Source organism: Carya illinoinensis, chromosome 1 (genome assembly GCF_018687715.1).
Source record: "Carya illinoinensis cultivar Pawnee chromosome 1, C.illinoinensisPawnee_v1, whole genome shotgun sequence".
Taxonomy (NCBI): Eukaryota; Viridiplantae; Streptophyta; class Magnoliopsida; order Fagales; family Juglandaceae; genus Carya; species Carya illinoinensis.
This window is the reverse complement of record NC_056752.1, coordinates 36,408,863-36,434,617: the sequence shown is the minus strand read 5'-3', so window position 1 is coordinate 36,434,617 and position 25,755 is coordinate 36,408,863. Positions and strand designations below refer to the sequence as shown.

General features: G+C 36.8%; 3 protein-coding genes across 3 annotated transcripts; 1 reads left to right on the top strand and 2 right to left on the bottom strand.

Annotated features, from left to right (window-relative positions):
• Window positions 1-68: 68 nt before the first annotated feature.
• On the bottom strand, window positions 69-2,926 carry LOC122316474. Its single transcript, XM_043133011.1, has one exon. The coding sequence runs from the start codon at window positions 2,271-2,273 to the stop codon at window positions 252-254; it is 2,022 nt and encodes a 673-aa protein (XP_042988945.1). The 5' UTR covers window positions 2,274-2,926; the 3' UTR covers window positions 69-251.
• Window positions 2,927-6,002: 3,076 nt separating this feature from the next.
• On the top strand, window positions 6,003-8,558 carry LOC122294080. Its single transcript, XM_043102568.1, has one exon. The coding sequence runs from the start codon at window positions 6,003-6,005 to the stop codon at window positions 8,556-8,558; it is 2,556 nt and encodes an 851-aa protein (XP_042958502.1).
• An 8,872-nt stretch (window positions 8,559-17,430) lies between these two features.
• LOC122293988 (UPF0481 protein At3g47200-like) lies at window positions 17,431-24,812 on the bottom strand. Its single transcript, XM_043102485.1, has 3 exons — window positions 24,519-24,812; window positions 18,599-19,867; window positions 17,431-18,317 (listed from the first exon to the last, which is right to left on the bottom strand). The coding sequence occupies exons 2-3, from the start codon at window positions 19,481-19,483 to the stop codon at window positions 17,790-17,792; spliced, it is 1,413 nt and encodes a 470-aa protein (XP_042958419.1). The 5' UTR covers window positions 19,484-19,867; window positions 24,519-24,812; the 3' UTR covers window positions 17,431-17,789.
• Window positions 24,813-25,755: the final 943 nt, after the last annotated feature.

The following is a 25,755-nucleotide window of genomic DNA, read 5'->3' as shown; positions in this document are numbered from 1 at the left end:
AGGGTTGACCCAAAGTTCTACTTCCATGACTATCCCCCCCATCTGTTGGTCAGTCTCAATGCAATATGAAGAATCAAGCATATGTAGTAGATGTGTCCTCCTCATTATTATTCAATGAAATGTGGTTTGTAGCTCAAACATAAGACTTGGTGAGAACCCACATGACTCATTTAATTTCTAAAATCTTATTAAATTCTACATTATAATAAATTAACTAATAGAAAAATAAGATTAAGACACTACATGAAAACCTAATGAATAATGGAAAATACGGTCTGTGTAATTGCAAGTCCAAGCAATAAGATAGCTGCCAAAACTGAAAGTAAAGCCCAAGGACTATTGAAATAATTGTGCCTCAATTTTGCCATCCATACGTTCCAACGTTTGGCGCAGTGCTTGTTCATTTCAATCGAAGTTTTAACATAAATGGAGTTGCTAGGTGAAGAGCCGACATGGTGACCAAGCTTGTTAAACATGGTAGAAACAACTGCATCTTTACCCAACCGATTTTCAATAATTCCTTTTCGACGGAGTAATTCGACATCCTTTGGAGAGTCAATGAGATCATCCATGAAGCACATATAGTCGATGACGTAACTTGAAACCATGTTTGGATCATATTGCTCATATGCAATTAAATTTCGCAAGAAAGTCTCAGTTTCATCTTCTATTGTCAGAGGTGAAATTTCCAATTCCCCATTGCTAAACTGTATGGCAAACGTGGTATGTTGCTTTGCCTTCTTGAATTTGACCCCACCCTCTTTAAGCTCTCTTGCATTAGGTATTGGCTTTATCACATTTTTTGTATCCCTAAATTTCTTTGCCTTCTTGAAGTTGACTCCAGCCTCTTTAAACTCTCTGCCGTTCGGAATTGATTTCCAGTTTTCAATCTTGTTCAGAAAAGGTAGGCGCATAAATTTCTCTACCATCTTGGATGTGATTGGGCAAAGTTCTTTCTCGTCTTCTTCATTCCTATTTCGACGAGGTAGATCCAAAAATTCCTTTGCCTTCTCCAATTCAATTTCAGCCTCTTGAAATGCAATGGCATCAGGTGTTGTTAACTTCCAGACAAAATTCTCCACAAATTTGTCCCTAAATTTCTCTGCCATCTCGAATTTGACACCAGCTTCTTGAAGTTGCGCTCCATAAGGTACTGAATTCCAGTCTTCAAATGTATATGGAAGCTTAGATTTCTCTAGCTCTATGGCATAACGTCTTGACTTTTTCTTACAGCCCAGCTTCATATTTGCCATTTTTCCAAGTAAAGGACTTGCAACTCCACTTATCAAGCCAAACAAAATTTTAAATATCTCTCCTTTCTTGAATTTGACTCCAACCTCTTGACATTTTTTGGCACGGTGTAGTTCCATATCAAGTACTGAAAGCCTGATAATTGTATGTATCAGATCAAGTAGATGTTTAAAATTTGCATTCTTGAATTTGTCTCCAACCTGTAGATGCTCATATACAATGTTTGCAACTAGAGGAGTGATAGCTTTATGCGGCCGAGAAAGTAGATGCTTAGTATCTTTGATTGAATAAGAACTTGATCCATTGACATTCCATTGAAATGGTAATGAGCCATAGAAAAAACTAAGGGCAAGATCAACAAATCGTCTGATCTGGACACTTTGTTCTATGGAGGTTGAGCTTTCAAGACAAGTAATTTCATTTTTCTGCTTAATCTCGATGGTGTGTTCTCCTAAATGTTCGGATTGGTTGGGAAGTGGTGTTTGGCTACTCTCAATCATCAAGGACAATTTAGTCAGAATGAAGAATGGAAGTTGATTTTCAAATAGCAATAGATCACGAGCTATTTTAGGAAGCATCCAATCCAGTTGAAAGATTGGATCAAGTTGATCGTCTCTTAGATCTAGCGTCTCCCATTTGCGGAACAGCTCAATGATGAAACAACCATCAAGTAGCATCATTTCTACAAACTCATCTTTGGTCTTGCTAATGCATTCTGCATAGCAATTCCGGGCTCTTTCTTCCAAATCCCTCAAGGCAATGATGTATTCTTTCACACTACGTTCACTTCTCCTTTGAAGCATTTGCTTGAGATACCGCAGCTTATGCTCTTCCATAAGCCCCTGGCCAACCTTGCCATGGTCGTTATAAGGACCGATGGCAAGCAGCACGGGTTTATAAGCCTTCTTATTTACCTCAAGTAACTGCTCATGCACTTTAAATATGCAATGCTCTTCAGCATTAATTGAAGTCAAGCCGTCTAGCTTTTCGTCAATATGAGCAGTGAGAGCATCTCCATCCATTATTTTGTAGAGAAATATTGCAAGTCTTTGTTCCTAATACAAAGCATACAAATTCTCACTAATATTTACAGATTTCTGATAAAAATGCAGAAACTTTTTTTTGTTTAAACAAATGAAGGGTGCATGCCTCGTATATATCCTAGAGAAATAGTACTAGATCTGTGCCAATTATTTGCATACAAATTTCATTAATTTTTATGCAAATTTCCATAAAAAATTACATGTATCTAAGACAAATTTTTCTAACTCATATAATATGATCAAGGTGGTTAAGCAAAAACATCCATCTGTTTATCTCGTTGTTTCTTCCTTTCCATTTACTTTGCTTAGAAAATAAAATTGAACAGTGATATTTTTAGTACGTACTGTAGCTTAGCTTTGATTTTTCATCTTGGGAATTATTTTTTATCTTTCTATTTTGGCTTTCGGAAGGGAAATAATAGGCAATTCCTTTGCTAGTGGAAAATTAAGCACCTTGATTGGGTGGAAAAGAGGCCAATGAATTGGGTGTGAAAAATCTATTATTGCTAATGGCACTACAAAAAAAGTTAGTATTTGCGGCTGAAAACATTTCCGGCGGGTAAAATTCAGCCGGAAATAGACCATTTCCATTTTTCCACGTTTATTATCTGTCCATTGTGAAGTGCCGCCGGAACAAGTACTTTTAGCGGCGTTTTATGTCGCTGTAATAAGTTTCGACGCAATAAGTTTTTTATTGTGGCAGAAGAATGCTTATTACGGCGACCTATATACTGCCGCAACAAGTCTTTAATCTGTTAAATGGTGGGAAAACTCCCAACCGGCCCGCGCGTTTTTCCTTTCCCCTAATCCTTTACCGATAGTGAGACTCAGTTCTCTCCGTCGTCTCTCTGCCGTGTGCCGGTTGCGTACGCCGTCGATTCAGCTGCTGTGCCCTCTCGACGCCGGTGAGTCTCTCTCATGTTTCTCTTACTCTCCGAGCTGTCTCAACGATGTTTCTCTCTTGGTACTTAGGGCTTTGTCGGTCTGTTGATTTTGAAATGGCAAAATATTCTGTTAAAGCACTTCTAATTTTTGAAATCGTCCTCTTGATTGTAATGCATTTTTGTATAATATGTAATCGTATAGCCTTTTGATTGTAATTTCTGAAATCGTATAGCCTCTTGGTTTGAGTTTCTTCTTTTTAATGTTATTCTTCTGGTATTTGCTTCATTTACTTTTTAATGTTAGTCAGAGTGACCTGTTTACAACATTGAGAGTGATTGGTGTGGTGAATGTTAAGAAATCAAGGGGGATGAGCGCATACCAGTCTTGTTATGCATATGAGAGTATTTGCCCTTCAAGATGGGTTAGTTGCACATATCATTATTCAACTTCTTTAATGGGCAGATCATTTTCTTTTTGATAAAAGCTATGGCCATAGCTATTAGGTCTCTGAAGACACTGTAATTCTTCAGAACTGTGATAAAAAATAAATGTGCACTTGGGCTATGCCTATTATATTAATACAATTGTTTACTTATCAAAAAAAAAAAAAAAATCCTAGAAGGTCTATATCTAATTTATAATGTAAATGCACGAACTTCATCATCTCTTTTTTCAAAGGATTTGAACTCTTTAAGATGCACCCATGGAGTTCCTTTCAAAGTAAATGTGTATTTAGATTCATGCTTTAAGCCACCCAGTTGTTCACTTATGCTAACTTTCCAAGGTCAGGAATTTCACTTGTTTTGATCATTCTCCAGAAATTCGTGCTGTTTCTGTCCTTTACTCATGTCAGTCCTATGTAAGGTGGATTTTTTCATTTCTGTTGCCAATTCTAGATATTTGAATGTTTCCATTTTAACCTTGTAGTGTTTGCTTTTTAGCAATATATGCATTGTGTTTCGTTGCTCTATGAAATTGGCAGACTACATGTTCTTTCGTTTTATCTGTTTTATCTGTTTCTTCTATTTTTATTTTATTTTAATTTTTTTGTGCTGAGTTTTTTTCTCCTCGATTAATTTTGTTGGAGAGTATGATTTCTACGGGATAGTTTTCTTGACAAATGACCTTAAAAAAGTTTTATTTTTTTTTAACTTCCTTTCTTTTATATCAATAAAGGGATTCTTGAGAAGAACCATTTAATGAGACAAGTTCAGTCTGCTAAAGTATGGCCTGTGCTGATGTTTTGGGAAGAGTCTCAGAATGAGGTAGATCAAATTTGCTCACTGTCATGGAAAGCAATAACTCACTTGTTTAAGTGCGGTTCCTTACCGGATTTCTCTCTAGGTTTTCTAGGAAAATGCAGTTTAAAGAGTGGGAATTTAGGGTGTTTCCCTCGGCTACCTGACTCCTCGTGTCTCTCTCATTTGTGTTAAGTTAAGTATGCACTACATTACAATGGGGTGGAGACGGTAGGTGGGCCCCCTTGGGAGGGGGGGGGTGGGGAGGGTGGTGGTTAGAGTCGGTTTTAATGTGGCTGTATGATTTCTTGGACCTAGAGGAGATCACTTCTTGTTTGAAATGGGCTACAAAAGGTGGTGCCTAAGCTACTGCAACAGGTAGTATGAGTGTATTGAGCTCTAGCTCTGGACTTGCAGCATATAACATCAAGAGATTAGATTTGTGGATCGTTGAATATATCCTACACTAATAGCAATGGGTGTGCAGACTTACTACAAAGTTGGGAGCACACTCTCAAAAGACTTCAGTTAGATGATTGCTGACTGGGACAGAATGCTTCCTCATTTGCAGATGTAATAGGGATTGCTTTTTCCTCTAATGTTGCTTGCTACACTCTAGGAGAGAGACTGGTCAAACTGCTTTGTTAATTAAGCTGTTTCAGTTGAGCCTGTCACTTTCATCTGTTCGTTTCCTTTCCGCTAATTTGAATGAAGCTCCTTTTTATGGTAAAAAAAGAAGCTAAACAAACTAGCAATATGCTTTTTTTTTTTTTTTTTTGTATCTTTTTGTTTTATTTCTTACATTCAAAAGATTCAGCAGTGGATTGGGCAGCTAGTCAGAGTGACCCGTAGATCCAATAGTTTAGACAGTTTCCTATTGAAAACCTTGCATTTCCTTATTTCCTACCACTACTCTACCACCTGCCATTGCCATTGTACAAGTAGGTAAACTTGATAGATGTTTTTCCCATTGTACAGGTTTTAAGCATTCAAATGCTGAAAACACATGCGCCTTCTAACATTACATATCATTCCAACAATTGAACAGGGGATTCTATACTAGAAACTGAAAACATTTCCCTAAACACAGATGTTGGGAATTAGTTTTTTATGCGAATCTTCACCACTCTTTTTTATCTGTGTGGTTAGCAGGTTCTTTTTCTTACTGCATTGACATCATATATGCTCTGTTTTTACTAAATAAAAAATAAAAAGTCAATTTTGTTTGTGGGCTATTGTTTTTTCTCAGGACTAATTCCCAATTCTGTTCATAGGCTATTGTTAATTCTTAGTGAAAATATTATTAATACTAGATGCAGTTATATTGTTTTTCTGTTTGCTACCAATACCAAACTCTTTGATCATTATTAAATAATGATATACCACACTGAAGAGCGATGACCAATAACACTTACCCACACGATATTAGATCGCTATAAAACTAAGTATTCTTCTTCAAAATCTCTTCAAGTGGAACATAAATGGCTGTTGGTTTTATAGGACCATATATGGGTAGAATGGAATGATTCTTTAAAGGATCTTTTTCCCAATTTACCAATTTTTAACCTTTAGGTATTTTTCGTAGATGGACAAGAGTTGGATGAAAATCACTGATAGATTTCGATCCAGTGAATATGCGACAGGCGTTAAAGATTTCATTACTTTGGCTCGATCTCATTCTACAAGTGATGAAATTCGGTGTCCATGTACCCTTTGTTCAAATAATTATTTCCTACCTATAAATCAGGTAGAGAGACATCTGTTCATTAAAGGTATTGAACCAACTTATACGACATGGATATTTCACGGCGAGGAGGAAGATTTACCTTTTATTGATGATGATGACCTTCATGATCCCGAACAAGCTGATCCTTACATTGATGACATTGATGTTATGTTACAAGACATTCGGGCAGGGAATTTCCCTAATGTTCCTTCACCCGAGTCATTCTATGCTGGGGGTTCAACCTCAGTCGGAAGTGAATCAACCATGAATTTTGACCAGTTGTTGGTTGATTCACAGCGTCCTCTTTATGAAGGTTGTTCTAAGTATTCTAAACTTTCATTTTCAGTTAAGTTGCTACACATTAAAACACTTGGTGGCTGGAGTATAAAGTCATTTGACATGCTTCTTCAAATACTACAGTCAGCTTTTCCGAATGCTCTTTTACCGAAATCATATCAAGAGGCACGGAACTTAGAGCGAGGCCTGGGATTTTCTTACACAAAAATACATGCTTGTCCAAATGATTGCATACTTTATTGGAGGGAAAATGCAAAGAAACAAGAGTGCCCTAAATGTAAGTCATCAAGATGGATATTTAGTAACAATAAGCAACGACAAATTCCTCAAAAGGTTCTACGACATTTTCCATTAAAGCCAAGGTTGCAGAGATTGTTTATGTCACGTAAAACAACAGCTAATATGAGGTGGCATAGGGATCAGCGTGTCAATGAGGAAGGTATTCAAAGGCATCCTGCTGACTCTGAGGTCTGGAAGGCATTTGATCAACAACACACTTGGTTTGTGGAAGATCCTCGAAATGTACGGCTTGGTTTAGCCAGTGACGGCTTCAACCCTTTCAATAATTTGGCAAAACCTTTCAGCATATGGCCAGTGATTTTGGTGCCTTACAACTTGCCCCCGTGGCTATGCATGAAAGATCCATTTTTCATCACCTCATTGTTGATTCCAGGACCAAGATCCCCTGGCCTTGGCATCGATGTTTATTTGCAGCCTCTAATAGACGAACTATTAGATCTATGGGAAAATGGTGTCGATACATACGATGCCAAGGCCAAAGAGACTTTTCGATTGCATGCAGCTTTAATGTGGACAATTAACGACTTTCCTGCTTACGGAAATCTCTCTGGGTGGAGCACTAAGGGGAAGATGGCATGTCCATCGTGTGAGCAAGAAACAGATTCTTTGTGGTTGAAATACAGTCGAAAACATTGTTACATGGGTCATCGCCGATTCTTGCCCCTAGGTCACATTTGGAGAAAGAAAAAGAGTATTTTTAATGGCAGCACAGAGCATCATGGCCCACCTCAGCAGTTGTCAGGAGAAGATATACTTAATCAACTGCAGAATATTCCAGATATTGATTTTGGAAAATCTACAAAGAAGAGAAAGCGTACCACTGATGAGTTAAATTGGACCAAAAGAAGTATCTTTTTCCAATTGCCGTATTGGTCAACTCTAAAGCTTAGACATAACCTTGATGTAATGCACATTGAGAAGAACATATGTGATAACATCTTAGGAACTTTGATGAATATTGCTGGGAAAACTAAAGATCATGTCAATGCACGTCGTGACCTTTCCAATCTCAATATAAAAAAAGAATTACACTTGATCCAGGATGGACAACGCGTGAGTATGCCACATGCATGTTACACCTTGTATGGAGCTGAGAGGGCAGGTTTTTGTAAATGGTTGAATGATGTCAAGTTTCCAGATGGCTTCGCTTCTAATATTGCGAGATGTGTGAGTGTTGTCGATTGCAAAATCTCTGGCATGAAAAGTCATGATTGTCATATTTTTATGCAAAGATTATTACCTGTTGCAATTTGTGGATACTTACGACAAGATATACGATTAGCATTGACTGAGTTGAGCACATATTTCAAAGAGCTTTGTGCAAGAACTATCAAGGTTGATGTGTTAGAACGGCTTCAGTCTGATATAGCCGTCATTTTGTGCAAGCTAGAGATGATATTTCCACCTACATTCTTTGATGTAATGGTCCACCTAGCCTATCATTTGCCACATGAGGCGCTGCTTGCAGGGCCAGTTCAATATAGGTGGATGTACCCTTTCGAACGGTATCTTGGAAAATTTAAGAGATACGTTAAGAATAAGGCCCGTCCGGAAGGTTCAATTGCGGAGGCCTGTATTCATGTAGAATGTTTGAATTTTTGTTCCATGTACCTCCATGATGTCGAATCTAGATTCAATCCTCAAGAACGGAACTTTGATGGAGGAGAAGATGGTGTAGGAGAAGGACTAAGTATTTTTAGACAGAAGGTGAGGCCCATGGGTTTCGCATCACGTCATCGACTAGACGATGACCTGTTTCTAAAAGTAAAATGGTACGTGCTTAATAATTGCAGAGAGATCGGACAATACCTGAAGTAAGTGCCTTCAACTAGACATTGACATTATTGTTTTCCTTTGTTGAATTACTTAAATAGATTGTATATATCATATTTAATCACCAATGATGGTCTGTTGTCCAGTGAGCACTACATGCATGTCAGTGAAGAGTACCCTGATAATGTCGACAATTTGCATGCCACAAATTTTCCAAATTGGTTCAAGTCACACGTATGTATTTTACTGTTACATACCTCATTCACACCTTGTGGTTTTACAGCTTTACAACAAATAATTGTTTTGGTTAATGCAATTGTGACAGATTCAAAATCTACGTGTTAATTAGTCCCCCTAAATATTGCTCTTCTTTTTATCATATCACAGAATTGCATTTTTTTGTGATTTTCTAAGTATCTCAATAATTAATATTGCAGTTTAATTATACTTCTTAATTAAGCAACATTTAAGAATAAATCATATTATAGAACACTGAGCTCATGTCACAAGTGAAGAAAAGCATGCATGCACCCATTTTCTTTTGGTTTATAATGGTTTTTAGGTTTTCTAATTTTGTAGTTGCAATTTAAATTTTTGTTGGGCTTTGGAAACTAAAGAAAAATTTGTGAATCTAAATTTTTGCAGCTTTGAGATCAATGAAAGAGGCTTCCAATTTTCAGATGAAGAGATATAACTTTCGGTTTTGAGATGAAGAAGGCAGCTTCCATGATGATCAAGACTTGCTTAGGAAATCCTTGTTACACAATAAAGATGAGGAGTACACATGTAAACTTACATTGATCTATTAATATGGGATGTTGGGGTGAATTTCAAATAGTCATTTTTATGATGAATGAATGATATATTGATATATACATGTTGGGAGAATTTGAAACATCTATATCATGTAAACGATTAGTTCATGATATTGTATGTTTATTAGGGAATATGTTGATTTATTAAAAATTTACATGCGTTGGCTATTGTATTTAATGGGGGACTACAGGTGTTTAAAAAAAGAGAGGCCGAAATGGTAAATCTGAATTCAGAAGGAAAACTTTAAGTCGCAGCTAATAGGCATATCAGAAGATATTGCGGCGACAAATTGTCGCCGCAAAATGCTAAGCTTACTCTTATATCAACAGGTTACTAAAATCTTATTCCGACGCACAATTCGAGTTTTAGCGGCCACATTTTGTCGCCGCAAAAAAAAACTATTTCCGGCTATGACAACTCGCGCCGTGATCTTTTTTTCCTCACTCAACAATTGCGACACAAGAGCGGCGGGGAAATAATAGTCGCAAAGAAGTATTTGCGGCGATGTAGAGACTTTTTGCGGCGATTTATAATCGCCGGAAATAATAATATTTCTTGTAGTGTGGGATGAGGACGGTAATTTATATTATATATGAATTCTTTGCGAAGCTCTTAAATCTTGCATTTATATATATATATATACTCACACACTCAGAAGTCGGAAAAATACTGTGAATTGATAAAAATAAAATAATAATAATAATAATAATAATAATAATAATTAACTAAGAATCTAGTAATAACAATTGAAACTGTAAAATCTATAAACCGATTGATCTTAATGATAACTTTTTAAAATACTTCTACATACCTTGGAGTTCTCAACTAGTTCAGCTTTAACACCTCAGAAGATGAATAATAACCATTTGAAAATTATTCCACCCCAATTAAAGTGAATATTGAAATGTAAAGAGCTAAGCGATGTAAACTATTTTTTTTTTTTCTTTCTTTAGGCTTTGCAGAACAGAGAAAAAAAAATGGCCAAATGTTTTAGTATGTTAGAGGGAAAAAACCAATCACAAAAGAAATCAGAAAAGAAGAAAGGTTAATTAGATGGCCTAGCTGTCTGAGTGTTTTTTAATAAGCAAAAGGAAATGGACTTGCTCAATAATTCGGGGTAAATTGCCAGCTACAGATTGCATCTCCTGCTCTCTGATAAAAAAAGCTTGAGATGAGAGTTTCCAATATGCAGATAATTATATATATTGAAGGAAACATTGACTTAGGAGGGTGGACTAGATTAGCTATTAAAATGTTATAAATTTAATATATATATATATAATAAATTACATAAGGCAACTCCTAAGCAAGTTTCAAAGTTGGAAAGTTAGGAGAATTCCATCAAGATATAAATTGATACGTGCATTCTATTGCACAATGGGCAGCTTCTAACAACCTCTATGAAAGCATACCCCGCATTACTATTCCCCCTACCTCCTAGATTTCTATAGTGGCAAAGACCCACCAATTTCTAATGTTGCTTCTTCCAGGATGTAATATGTTTGTAATGTTGCACTTAGGATGATGAACTTTGTTCTATTCTGGTTTCTAGTAATGAAGTCTATTTGCAGGAAAAAAAATGTGTCCTAAATTTTAACAAAGTATAACTTGCACCCCACCCAAAGTGCTGAATTGACTGGGAATTTGAAAGATCTAGAACAAAAGAGTGAAAATTCTACTCTTCCGAAGTTGTTATAAGTACTATTAGTCATGCAGAAGGTTACATAGATTAGAATGAACCATTAAGGAATTGATGATTAGAATAAAGTAGTTGGAATAATAACTCCATGCTATAACTAACTTCATATCAATGATCAGGAAATTAAAAGAAGGTATACCTACTTGGGTTAAATCCTGGATCGATGCAGAATAGCCACGCAGATGATCCTTTCCTTGCTTGCCTTAATCCAAAATGTTACAGCAACTCCATATATAATGAATATAAATTAGAGATGCAGAGTTTCGAGATGAGAGTTTCCAATATGCAGATGACTACTAGTTATATATACCGAAGGAAGAACAGCCCCAATAAGAGGTCCTTTCCTTCACTGAAGGGTAAGGCAGTTCGTCCTTTCCTTTGCTGAAGGGTAAGGTAAAGTCTTTGCTTGGGCAAAGTAATGGGTGTTTCGATTGCACGCATACAGGGTACTAGCTGAGATGGCAGATGAATCAGGAATATTATAATAAAAAAAACAAATATTAAACAAATAACAAGAAAGAGAAAGCAAAGTAAAATGTAATAAATGTGAAAAAAAAAAGTTGAGATGCAAAGTTAAAAATAAAATAAACTAATTACAAATTTCTGTGGTAGAAAAATAAAATCTCTATAAAATCTTAGAGTAATCAATAAATGAGACATCTCTAGTCTCCGCAACGTCGTCTTCAGCAAGTCCAAAACACAATCTCAGAACATATTGGAAACTATTTGTGCACCACGGCAGTATTGTTCTTCGGTTCTTCCTTTTTCTTTCTCTTGGACATTTCTTTCTATTTTCTTCACAGGCATACTCCAACCATACGTACCACATTTTAGGATGGCCGCTCACACCTCTGGGGTACGTCAAGGTCAAGCCAGTATTCCTTCATTGGATCATGATTTGCGGCCCAAAGGCAGAGAATATTTATGAAAATCATTCCCAAGGTCATATTTTTAAAACATTACTTTTGAATTTCATCTATTTGACATTCGATTATTAATTAGTAAAGCACTTGAAGGCTATTAAAAGCGTTCAATATTACTAAAAAGTAAACAATGATTTTTCTAATTTAAAAAAAATTAAAATTAAAATTATAGTAATTATGTTTATTTAAAAAATGGACTGGGCTCCTGGTGCCACATCAATTGTGCCAAGACACTATAGTTGAATTAAGAAGCGTAAAATACTTTTTATCTTATGTAAAACTCATCCAACCACTATTCTCCTTCGATAGGACGTGTCCAAATCTTTGGAGGCTCCGTTATGGAAAAGGGTGGCACTACTTGCCCCCAATTATCTATTATTATATTAATTGAAATAATATAATGGACATCTCATATCTGCTTCTTTAATATTCAAAAAATCCTTTATCGAGTGAGATGACCAATAGATCTTATCATCATAAATAGGATTTGGTAATTCATTGGGAATGCGGCCTTTTCATAGGAGATTGTCCCCTTCTGCTTTCTGCCCTTTATCTCTAAGAGGGCTTCTAAGTTCTTCTACGTACAGTCGGGTGTTGCAAGCGGCAGGGAGTCGCCTGACATCATTTCGGAAAAACAAAATAATAATAATAAAAAAAGAGATCTAAAAGCAAAAATAATAAATGATGAAAAGTAGATGGACAGGCTGCAGCTAGGATAGGTAAGTGTAATAAAAATAAAGGTAAGAGGGAGCAGGAATGGATGGATGGATGGATGATGCCGGATGGATGATGCCATAAATGTTCGACGGTGCAGAATGCTAGAGGGTGTGGGTACTTGATACAACTCAGAAAGAAAAAAAAAAAAAAAAAAAAAAAGCGAAACGCTGAAATACGGAAAAGGAAACCAAAACAGAGCATGCTTATCGGAGAGAAATTTCATTTCTTTTACAGTTTCGTCCATCATCCGATTCATCTCTTCGGATAGTTTCTTTTGCAAATTTTATCTATCGTCCATCATTCCTTCCATCACAAAAAAACCCACTGATCAAGCTATTTACAGAGCTCGTCCGATCTCTACAGGTATTTTCGTGGGTCACAAACTCCATGTGGTTCATTTTGCAAGAAGCCGTAAGCAGCCGCTGAGCTGGTTTTTTTCTTCATGTGAGTATTTTTGTGGATATTTTCTACTGGTTCATCTTTGTGGGGGTGTGGGTCATCTTCGCATAAGAAAAACTATGAAGGATTGCTGAAGAAGGATTGTATGTAGAAGGATTGCTGAAAAAAAACTCTGAAAAAAATCAGTATTTTCTACTGGTTCATCTTCGTAGAGGAGTATTTTCGATTGTATGTAGAAGGATTGCTGAAGAAAAACTCTGAAGAAAAATCAATATTTTCTACTGGTTCATCTTTGTGGGGGTGTGGGTCATCTTTGCTGGGGTCATTTTCATGGTGAGGACTTACGAACATAGTGAAAATGGTTATAAGCTTCGTAGTCTGAAAACGAAATAACGAAAGGGTTAAAAGTTAAAACGGTGCGTTGCAATTTTTGACACATCAGTAAAGCCGATTGTGCGCCGTTTGCATTAGGCAACTGCATTTAGAGTTTTTCTATCTCTAATTCGACGCTTTCCTTCACAGTAGGATAAAGAATTTCCTCCAAATTATTTATAAAATGTCGAGCCTTAAAACAGCGAGAAAGAATATTATTCTTTATTGCCAACGGGTGAAGTTCTAAAAGGTGATTCATTAACTTCTATTTAAGTAAGGTGGATTATAGAATCAATCAAAACGAATATCTTAAAGTAAATCCTACTCAAAGGAAGAAAAAAAAATCTTTTCAAAAATTTAGTAAAATAGCAAAATTATATTATTTTATTCTATCACATTCAGGTCGAGATCAGAATTTGGGTCAAACTATTAGACTTGGTCAACCGAGTAGTCAAACCTCTGACTGCTTTAGATTCAAGTCAAGTCGAGTGATCAAGTATTGTCAAGCCTATTGATTGATCGACCCGAATACCAAATGGATCAATATCAATCCATGCATGTTTACAGGTCTTATGATATGATACGGCCCAATAAAGAAACCCAAATGGATTAAACTTGGCTAGACCCAAAAATGGGGCTGGACCCAAAAATGGGGCTAGACCAATATTGCAAGTGCAATGCTTATATATAACCTTTATTCCAACTCAAGTTAAAGGAAACCTCACCCCAATTAGAAAATCCACGACTTGATTCCCATGTATATATTGAGACCCAATCTCCTATAGAAAAATCAATTGCCACCGCCACTGTTCTGGCCACTCTACCGACCAGCCGAATACCATTTTTCCGTAGATCACGACAAGGGGATGCTAGTGAGGACATCGTTGTCTCCTCCCTGTGCCTCCAACGACCTTTTTTTTCTTTTATTAAAAACTGAAAAAGTGGTTTTCACCTCCATAAGCGGTGGTTTTGAAGAATATGCCGGCGAGCTGTAAACCGATGACCACCAAAACAATTGTGAAATAACTTTCTAACCACTCAGAAACAAAATCAAAAAATAATTTGAATGGTGATGAGCAGCACAAATTCATAATCATATTTTACAAATATGAAACAATAGTTTCACGGGCAGAACGATTGAACGAGGAGGCTCTGATACTACTTGCTGGATTTGAAGAATCTAAATACACCAAGATTTTATATCAAATCATTGTAGAAATTCGGTAAAGAGAGCGCATATGGAGCCATTGGAGAAAAGAGTGGATCGGTTTGATCTTTCTTGGGACAGAGCTATGGTTGTATTGGTTTTGAGACTTTTTGCTTGGCCTTACTGGCAACTGGATTTTGCCAATCCTTGTTGGCAACTGGATTTGAGAATATATGAATATTGTTTTTGGATGTGATTTTCATGGAAAATCTTGTATACTGTTCATATCTTCACCTCAATGCCTTAGTTATGCGATTTGTGAATCTTGGTTGCATTTTAAAATGCAAATATGTTGTTTTTCCCACTTCCTGTTGTACATCACCAGGATTATTAAGAGACTTTTGGCTTCATCACTTGGTATGAAACACCTGTGATGGTTAATTCACCTAATCCAAAGTGTTGTTGGTCTCTGGTTTTGGTGTTGAATTTGTGTGGTAAGTCTATCCTTTTACCTTGTGTTGTTCTATGTGTGGTGTTGGAAATGGGTTGTTATTAATTTTGGTCCAAAATTGTGTGTCTAAAGTGTTTGGAAAATGAATGAGATTTTTGTGGGTGTATGAGTATCACAACCCTAAGTTGAAATGAGGCAGTATTTCGGTGGAACTCCTCTTGTCTCTCGAGGATGTATAATAACTAAGTGATATCGCATGAGATTGGCTCAAGTGAGATAGTAATGCTCTCAGGCTGAAGTTATTGCCTCTTTATTGGCAGAGGCTGGAGGATGTCGTGATCAAGGACGAAGCATGAAGTCAAGCGTCGCTCTGATTAGTCATATGCACAGTCGCAACCCGGCATTGCAAAAGGAGCCAAGGTGTTCGAACAACCTCTTAAGGAGAGATTGTATATTAATAAACTGAGTTTTTAAAACTGTTTTATGTGCTTAGAAGGCCTGGGGCCCTCGGGCTAGGGAACCGTGCTAAGTGCTTTAAGTTTTAATTGCTCGATAAACCCTTGTGTGAAGCTTAATTGTTGCTTGGGTTTGATTTCATTTCCGTGGCCTTATTATTTTTCACGTAGGCCAGTTTAATTTCTTGTGCCCACCTTGAAAAGGTATGTTGCCCAAGGGATGCTATGCATTGCTCGGGATTATGGTGTTATTTGTATAGCTTATAGCTATTTCTTATTTGCACGAAGTTAGGTGCCTATCTTGCATACAAGATATTACACTACCGCCTTTGACTGGGCTTTTCCTTCTCAGGTCACATCCTTGCAACTAGCTAGAGGGCATGGCCACTCTCTGCGTGTTCTTGTCAAGGTCAGGGCACCTCATTGTGATCCTTGCTCATCCATGTGTCAGTCCCTTGACGGCATGGTCTTATCATTATGTGCATGGGTAGGGTGGGGTTAGGGATGCCCGTCACTCCATAATTGCTTCCTTATCGCCTAGGTTTTGGGCTTCTTCTCACTCGGGCCCTGGGTCTCTTACCCTTTGAGCAACTCATGGGTCATTAAAGGGCCCTAGAATAAACTCGGCCTAGCCTAAGAGGGAGACAAGTATCCCTCGCAATTTGGCCCAGCCCAACAGGAGATGTAACATCCCTTCCAATATCCTCCAGGACAATCTTACCATGTTTGTAAGGACAAATACCAACCAACACGGGTTTGTCATCCTTTTCATTTACATTGCACAACTTATGATGCAATTTGAATATATAGGACTCGAGAACAATTGGAGTCAAGCCAGCAAGCTTTTTGTCAATAGGAATGGAGAGAACAAACCTCATTTTCAAGAGAAATAGTACAAATCTCTGTTCCAAGAACATTCTAACTGGTATTAACAAATCTCTTATATATATATATATATATATAAACCGTGGATCTACTCTATATAAGTTTCAGCTAAATTTTTTTGTTTATTTTTTTATTCATGGGGGAGGGGGGATTGATCCTTGGTTCTCTTAGTGAGAAACCAAGGTGTTGCCAATTAATTCGAAACATCTTGCCAAGTTTCGACTAAATTAGATTAGAGGATTATGTTGAATTGTCGATTTAGAGGCAAACTAAATTTATTATAATATAATAGAATCAAGGAGCTTTAGCTAAAAATCATCTACAGGTTAATTTATTGCCATTTAATTTACTTAGACAATTGGTGGGCTGGTGGTATTTTTTTTTAAAGGAAAACTATAATCATTTATTTATAAGAGAAACATACATTCATAACCAGATATATTACAAGATGTTCTCATATCAAATATGATATTCCTTTTATACCTGAATGTGGCTAATTAGTATCCATTTTCCGGAGTGGTCATATCTTTTATCTTTCTCTTATGTCTACAGAATAGCAGCTAAACTGGATGTAAATATATATTAGCTAGCTAGTACATTCCTTTTATATGGAAAAGTAGCAGAATTGACTTGGACTTTTACTATGCTAAAATAATAGTGAAAATTCTACGTACACTTGTAATCTGCTATATATTGGGATCAATATTATTAAATTGTCCATTAATTCTTTGTGGTCACTATTTTTAAATAAATGGTTTCGATCTAATAACTTAATCAGAAGGATACAGTGAATAATTAAAAAAAATAAGGACCTAATTAATTATAAGTAGTATTGAATGGGTAATACCAAAGATAATTATTGAAACTGTAAAATTCATATTTCGCTTGATTTTAGTACTTTTGAGAATACTTCTTTCTCTTAGTTATCAAATTGTTCAGCTTTAGCACTTGAAAAGATGAATAGTGAACCATTTGAAAATTCACAAAAGATCGAAAGCAAAACATGAGAAGAAAGGTAAAAGAACTTTTTCGCTTAGACTAGGGGTGGCCAAATCACGCCGCTGACACCACTGTAAGTCTTATTATATATTAAAGTCATGCGTTATTCATGTAGGGGAGAATTCTACGAGCTAGCTTGCTATTTCAAGGAAAGTTTATCATTATACATTCAATTATTGGTTGTTTCGATATTTAGGGTTGGCTCAAAGTTCTACTTCCATGACTATACCCCCATCTATTAGTCAGACTAGTTCTCACGCAATATGAGAATCAAGCATATGTACGTGGTAGATGTGTCCTCCACATTATTATTCAATGAAAGGGGGTTTGTAGCTCAAACAAAAGACTTATTAAATTCAACATTATATTACATCAACTAAGAGAAAAATAAGATTAAGACACTACATGAAAACCTAATTAATAATAGAAAACACGGTTTGTGTAATTGCAAGTCCGAGCAACAAGATAGCCGCCAAAACTGAAAGCAAAGCCCATGGACTATTGAAATAATTGTGCCTCAATTTTGCCATCCAAACATTCCAGCGTTTGGCGCAGTGTTTGTTCATATCAATGGAAGTTTTAACATAAATGGACTTACTGGGTGAAAGGGAGACATGGTGACCAAGCTTGTTAACCATGGTAGAAACAATTTTATCTTCGCCCAACCAATTTTCAATAATTCCTTTTTGACGGAGTAATTCGACATCCTTTGGAGAGTCAATGAGATCATCCATGAAGCACATATAGTTGGTGACGTAACTCGAATCCTTGTTTGGATCATATTGCTCATATGCAATTAGATTTCGCAAGAAAGTCTCAGTTTCATCTTCTATTCTCAGAGGCGAAATTTCCAATTCCCCATTGCTAAACTGTATGGCAAACGTGGTACGTTGCTTTGCCTTCTTGAATTTGACCACTCTCTTTAAGCTCTGTTGCAGTAGGTATTGGATTTATCATATTTTTTGTATTCCTAAATTTCTTTGCCTTCTTGAATTCGACTCCGGCCTCTTTAAGCTCTCTGCCGCTAGGAATTGAGTTCTAGTCTTCAATCTTGTTCAGAAAAGCTAGGTGCATAAATTTCTCTACCATCTTGAATGTGGTTGGGCAAAGTTCTTTCTTGTTGTCTTCATTACTACTTCGAAAAAGTGGAAACAAAAATGCCAATGCCTGGTCGAGTTCAATTTCAGCCTCTTGAAATGCAATGGCATCAGGTATTATTGACTTCCATAATAAATTCTCCATACGGTATTGAGTTCCAGTCTTTAAATTTCTCTGCCATTTCGAATTCGACTCCAGCCTCTCGAAGTTGCGTTCCATACGGTATTGAGTTCCAGTCTTCAATCCTCTTCCGACTATATGGAAGCTTAGATTCCTCTAACTCTATGGCATAACTTCTTGACTTTTTCTTACGGCCCTTCTTCATATTTTCCATTTTTGCAAGTAAAGGACTTGCAACTCTACTTATCAGGCCAAACAAATTTTTAAATATGTCTCCCTTCTTGAATTTGACTCCAACCTCTTGACATTTTTTGGCACGGTGTAGTTCCATATCAAGTACTGAAAGCCTGATAATTGTATGTATCAGATCAAGTAGATGCTTAAAATTTGCGTTCTTGAATTTGTCTCCAACCTGTAGATGCTCATATACAATTTTTGCAACTGGAGGAGTGATAGCTTTATGCGGCCGAGAAAGTAGATGCTTGGTATCTTTGATTGAATAAGAACTTGATCCATTGACATTCCATTGAAATGGTAATGAACCATGGAAAAAAAGAAGGGCAAGATCACCAAATCGTCTGATCTGGACACTCTGATCTATGGAGGTTGAGCTTTCAAAAGAGGTAATTTCATTGTTCTGCTCAATCTCGATGGGGTGTTCTCCTAAATGTTCGGATTGGTTGGGAAGTGGTGTTTGGCTACTCTCAATCATCAAGAATAATTTACTCAGAACAAAGAATGGAAGTTGATTTTCAAATAACAGTAGATCGCGAGCTATTTTAGGAAGCATCCAATCCAGTTCGAAGATTGGATCATGTCCATCCCTTGGACTCGACCCATCCCACTTGCGGAACAGCTCAATTATGAAACAACCATCAAGTAGCATCATTTCTACAAACTCATCTTTGTTCTGGCTAATGCATTCTACATAGCATTTACGGGCTCTCCCTTCTAGTTCTCACAAGACTTTAATGTATTCTTTCACACTGCGGTCATTTCTCGTTTCACGCATTTGCTTCAGATACCACAGTTTATGCTCTTCCATAAGCCCTTGGCCAACCTTGCTATGGTCGTTGTAAGGACCGATGGCAAGCAGCATGGGTTTGTAAGCCTTCTCGTTTACCTTAAGTAACTGCTCATGCACTTTAAATATGCAATGATCTTCAGCATTAATTGGAGTCAAGCCATCTAGCTTTTCGTCAAAAGCTTTAATATAAGCAGAGAGAGCATCTCCATCCATTATTTTGTAGCGAAATAGTGCAAGTCTCCGTTTCTAATACAAAGCATACAAAATTCACACTAGGATTAACAAATTTCTGATAAAAATGCAAAAGCGTTTTTTTTTAAACGAATGGACAGTGTACGTAGGCTCATATATATTCTAAAGAAATAGTACAAGATCTGTTCCAAGTATTTGCATACAAATTTCACTAGCTGATTTATTAAAGTCTACATTAAAAAAATGAAATGTCTGTTAGACAGACCTTTCCACTAATATAATATAATCAAGGTGCTTAAGCTAGAAATCATCCATCCATCTATCTTCTTGTTTCTTCCTTTCCATTTATTTTGCTTAGGCAATACAATAGGCGAGTGATATTTTTAGTACTGTGGCTTAGGTTCCATTTTTCATTGGGGGTGATTATTATTTATCTTTCTATTCTGGCTTTCAAAATGGAAAAAGCAGCTGAATTGAATGGAAATAGTAGGCAATTCCTTTGCTAGTGGAAAAGCACCTAGATTGGGTGATCATATATTAAGAAGTCGATGAATTGAGTGCGAATTTTACTCTGGTAAAAGGAGAATGAAAATTCTAATATTGCTATTGGGATCAGGCGGGTAATTTTGGTTATGTATTAGTTCTTTGTGAAGCTCTTAAATCTTACTTGCTTTTTAAAAAATAAAACATAAATAAAAATAGATCTACTCACACACTTAGAAGTCAGAAGAATACTAAAATAATAAAAATTAATTAAGATATAGTAACTATTGAAACCGCAATGCCAAAAATAACTATCAAAACTGTTGGGAATGGACCGAACAAACAAAGGCTAAGTTGAAGCAAACAATAGCGGAAGCAACAAAAGAAATGACAATCACACAAAGAACACCAAGATTTAAGTGGTTCAGCTCAATGTGAGCCTACGTCCACTGTCGGGGTCGGTTTCAAACAACTTCACTATGAAAAAAAGATGGAGTACAAGAGCATTGATCACAAAAAATCCTTAATCCTAAAGCCCCAATACACTCAATGGACTCTTAGGATTGTATACAAAAGGATTCTCAAAACTCTCTCAAGCTGGCTGCTGAAGGGCTCTTCAAAATGAAGAGAAAATGATGTATTTATAGCACAAGGCGCTAGTCAGAACATTCGCTCGAGCGGACGTCGAGCGGAGTGTCGAGCGCACGTTAGGGTTGCATTCTCGCTCGAGCAGACAGTCGAGCGGAGGTCGAGCGAAACTCTCTGGAAGATTTCGCTCGAGCGGACTGTCGAGCGGAGGTCGAGCGGAACTCTCTGGATGAGTTCGCTCAAGCGTCGCTCGAGCGGAGGTCGAGCGGCACTGTAGCGGAACTGTAGCAAACCCCAAAAAACACATCTTTCAGCAGGAAATCAAGCCAAAACTCAACAAATCTCCACCTTGGCTTGAATTCCGTCAAGCCTAAACAAAAAACCATTAACCAAGAAACCGATTCCCACCAACAAATCACCAAAGGGAATCACAAAACCCCGAACACAACGTCTATCCTTGAAGAACTCAATTTCCACCCAAAAGTCTTCAACACCATAGACAATCTTGACCAAATCACAAGCTTGGTCCTAATGAAGAATCAACATCTTCACACAAAAGGCAACGCACCACTGAACAGACTGCTTACTTGAGCAACGGCTTTTGAATACACACAGAGGCTAACAACAAATATTCTCTGCCAAAGTAAGAACACCCCAAAGTCTGCACGAGCATATCCCAAAGGTGACTAAACTGTCTCCTCTATCTACCAGATGAAACTGTAGACTTGCTCTCACTGTACGCCAATGCCAATATCAAAATCATACTTAATTTCAATAGCATGATCTAGAGTACCACCTGCACTCTGTTGTGAAACTCTCCCAGCAACTCCACCTTCTTGCTATAACCATGCTCTCCTTTCCTGTGGAAACAACAACTGAAAAACAAGTTGTAAAGAAGAGAAGGTTCACCCAATAGCAAGTTGTGTTGACCGCTTCACCCAAATCTGTAGACAAGCCTGGCAAATCCAAAAGCATACTACGGGCTCTCACACAAGAGTCCGTCTCATTCCATTCAACTACTCCATTTCTGTGGAGTGGACCCAATTGTATGGTATGAACAACGCTCTACCTTCTTGTCTGTAGATCACTAGCCTTCACAAATGCTTGAACACATCAAACACATCACAAAACAAAGATGAACAAATCCAGACTCTTCTTCAAATGGTCATCAACAAATATGAGTACAAACAGGGCACCACATCACACTAGATGTACCCCCAAAAAATCACAAAGACAAACTCCAGAAAACCTGATTCAGCACTGCTTTACAAGAATACAATGCAAACAAACAAATCAAGTTTTTCTGTCTTCTGATTACACTAAGCAAAAAATTGCCTACTCATAAATGACCATACTCATTCATCCATATGGCACAATCACATGCGCCATAAATGAGTAATACCTGAATCTGGAACATCTGAAGGTGCTCCACCAATCACTGTACTGCCCTGAAGAAAATAAAGACCATCTATCTTCTTCCCTGTCATTACCACCGAAGAGCCCTTGTAGACTCGAATGACTCCACCTCCAGCTGAATATTGGTAACCAAAGGAGTCAAGAATGCCCAAAGATATAAGATTTTTCTTCAAAGATGGAATATGCCGAACGTTAGACAAGGTTCTAACGATTCCATCATACATCTTAATCTCAACCGAACCAATCCCAACAATATCACAAGCCATATCATTTCCAACCAAAACGAAGTTACCGTTGATTGATTCATAGGTAGTGAACCAATCTATCCTGGAACACATATGGAATGTACAAGCTGAATCCATGACCCACTTGTTACCAAAGTGACCACTAGAGCTGCTGACTGCTAGGACAATATCAGAGTTGTTAGATTGTTCAACGCTAACAACATTGGAGGAACTTTTACTTTCCTCCTTCAACCTGGGACACTCATTCCTGTAATGACCAAATCTATGACAGTAGTGACATTTAACATTTTTCTTGTTAAATTTAGAGCTACCACTGGAACTACTCCCACCATAATCCGAACCTCTTCCATTAGATCTACCACCAGAGGAATATTTCACAAACAAACCATTGGCTTGATTGTCCATGCCTTGTACACACAATTTTGTTCTCAACTCCTTAGAATTCAAAGCAGATTTTACATCTACCAAGGAGATGGTATCTCTACCATACAACATTGAGCTCACAAAACTTTCAAACGATACCGGCAACGAACACAACAAAATTAACGCTTGATCCTCATCATCAAGCTTAATATCAATATTCCTTAGATCCATAATAGTTTTATTAAATTCATCTAGATGATCGGAAATAGGAGTACCTTCCCTCATCTTGAGAGTGTATAGTCTCTGCTTCAAATACAAACGGTTGGTGAGCGACTTTTTCATATACAAGCTCTCAAGCTTGGACCAAAGACCGAAAGTGGTCTCCTCATCAGCAACCTCCCTCAAAACTCCATCTGATAGTGACAACAAAATGGCACTATGTGCCTTCTCATCTTCTTCTCTTGACGATGCAGGAGAATCCTCGGATACCTTCCCCTCCAAAGCTTTCGACAAGCCTTGTTGTCGTAACAAAGCCTTCATCTTGATGCGCCATAAGCTAAAGCTGTTTTGACCGTCGAATTTCTCCACTTCAAACTTTGCCATAGCCATTCCTCAAGATTTCAAAGAGCTTAACGCTCTGATACCAGTTTGTTGGGAATGGACCGAACAAACAAAGGCTAAGTTGAAGCAAACAATAGCGGAAGCAACAAAAGAAATGACAATCACACAAAGAACACCAAGATTTAAGTGGTTCAGCTTAATGTGAGCCTACGTCCACTGTCGGGGTCGGTTTCAAACAACTTCACTATGAAAAAAAGATGGAGTACAAGAGCATTGATCACAAAAAATCCTTAATCCTAAAGCCCCAATACACTCAATGGACTCTTAGGATTGTATACAAAAGGATTCTCAAAACTCTCTCAAGCTGGCTGCTGAAGGGCTCTTCAAAATGAAGAGAAAATGATGTATTTATAGCACAAGGCGTTAGTCAGAACATTCGCTCGAGCGGACGTCGAGCGGAGTGTCGAGTGCACGTTAGGGTTGCATTCTCGCTCGAGCGGACAGTCGAGCGGAGGTCGAGCGAAACTCTCTGGAAGATTTCGCTCGAGCGGACTGTCGAGCGGAGGTCGAGCGGAACTCTCTGGATGAGTTCGCTCGAGCGTCGCTCGAGCGGAGGTCGAGCGGCACTGTAGCGGAACTGTAGCGGAACTGTAGCAAACCCCAAAAAACACATCTTTCAGCAGGAAATCAAGCCAAAACTCAACAAAAACTGTAAAATCCATGCATATACCGATTGATCTTATAACTGTAAAATAACTATCCATGCATATAGAATAGTACAGCTTCTACCATGGAGTTCCCAGATAGTTCAGCTTTAGCACCTCAGAATATGAATAGAACCATTTAAAGTGAATATTAAAAAGAAGAGATGCTAAGCAATGTAAACTATTGTTTTCTTTCATTAGGCTTTGCAGAACAGAAAAAACTGGCCAAATGTTTTAGTATGTTAGAGGAAGAAAATCACAAAAGAAAGCAGAAAAGAAGAAAGGTTAATTAAATGGCCTTGCTGTCTTAAGTGTTTTTTAACTAGTGAAGGGAAATGGACTCACTTGCTTAATAATTCGGGATAAATCTCCTGCTGCAAATTGCTGCTCCTGCTCTCTCTGAAAAGGCTCGAGATGAGAGTTTCCGATATGCAAATAACTATATGTATATGTATGTATATACAGAAGGAAACGTTGACTTGGGAGGGTGGACTAGACTAGTGATCATCATGAGCCTTGTGCATGCTGCCGCAGCTATGAGTCAAATACCCCATCTACCTATCTGGGATGATTGCCGCAGCTTTGATCTCTGAAATTTTCTCATATTGCTGCCATTTCTATATATCAGTATATTTGTGATTTGCGAATAGGAAAGTGATAAAATTACTACTAACTAACCATTTGTATAGAATTATATATAAAATAAAATAATATTATTTTACATTTATTTTTTATTTTTACTTTTGATTTGATGTTTTTAAATATAATAAAAAAATATTATTATATTAAAAATTGTGAATGAGTGGTTAGCCTATCACAATATTTTAAAAAATAAAATTTGTGAAAGCAATGTTGACATGGACAATTTAATATAAAATAGGGTATAGAAAAATGCTACTTAACTCCTTAATATTAAGTTTAAAGTTACATTATTTTAATTTTTTTATTTTACTTAGTCCCCTTTTATTTTTAATATACTAATAAAAATTAAATTGTTTTATTAAATATTTAAATATTATAAAATTAAAATATTATTAAAATAAATTTCTTTAATATTATTTTTATTTTAAATTTTGAAAAAGTTCAATTATTTTTTATATATTTTTTAAAGTTTATAAAAATTATAATGATTAAGTAATAATTAGGAAAAAAATTAAATTTTAAAATTAAAAAATTTTTATATTTATAAAATTTAAATATTAAGAAAAAAAAAGATATAATGAAATAAGACAACGAGAAATGCGTTCATTATTCAAGATTCGAAACCAGACCTTAATAATTCATAGATTTTTAACTATTGAGGCGAGATAATGATCGAAGATAATGATTGACAGTGTGATTTAACATTTTCTTATAAACTATCTTGAATTGTATGACCACATTTATCTAGTCGTCAAATGCATAGTGTCAGCATAGTATTGGCATAGTGAATGGCCGACATATGCACAGTGTATAGTGTCAGCATAGTACTGGCATAGTGAATGGCCGACATATACACAGTGCATAGTGTTAGCATAGTGCCAGCATAGTACTAGCATAGTAAATGGCCGACATATGCATAGTGCATAGTGTCAGCATAGTA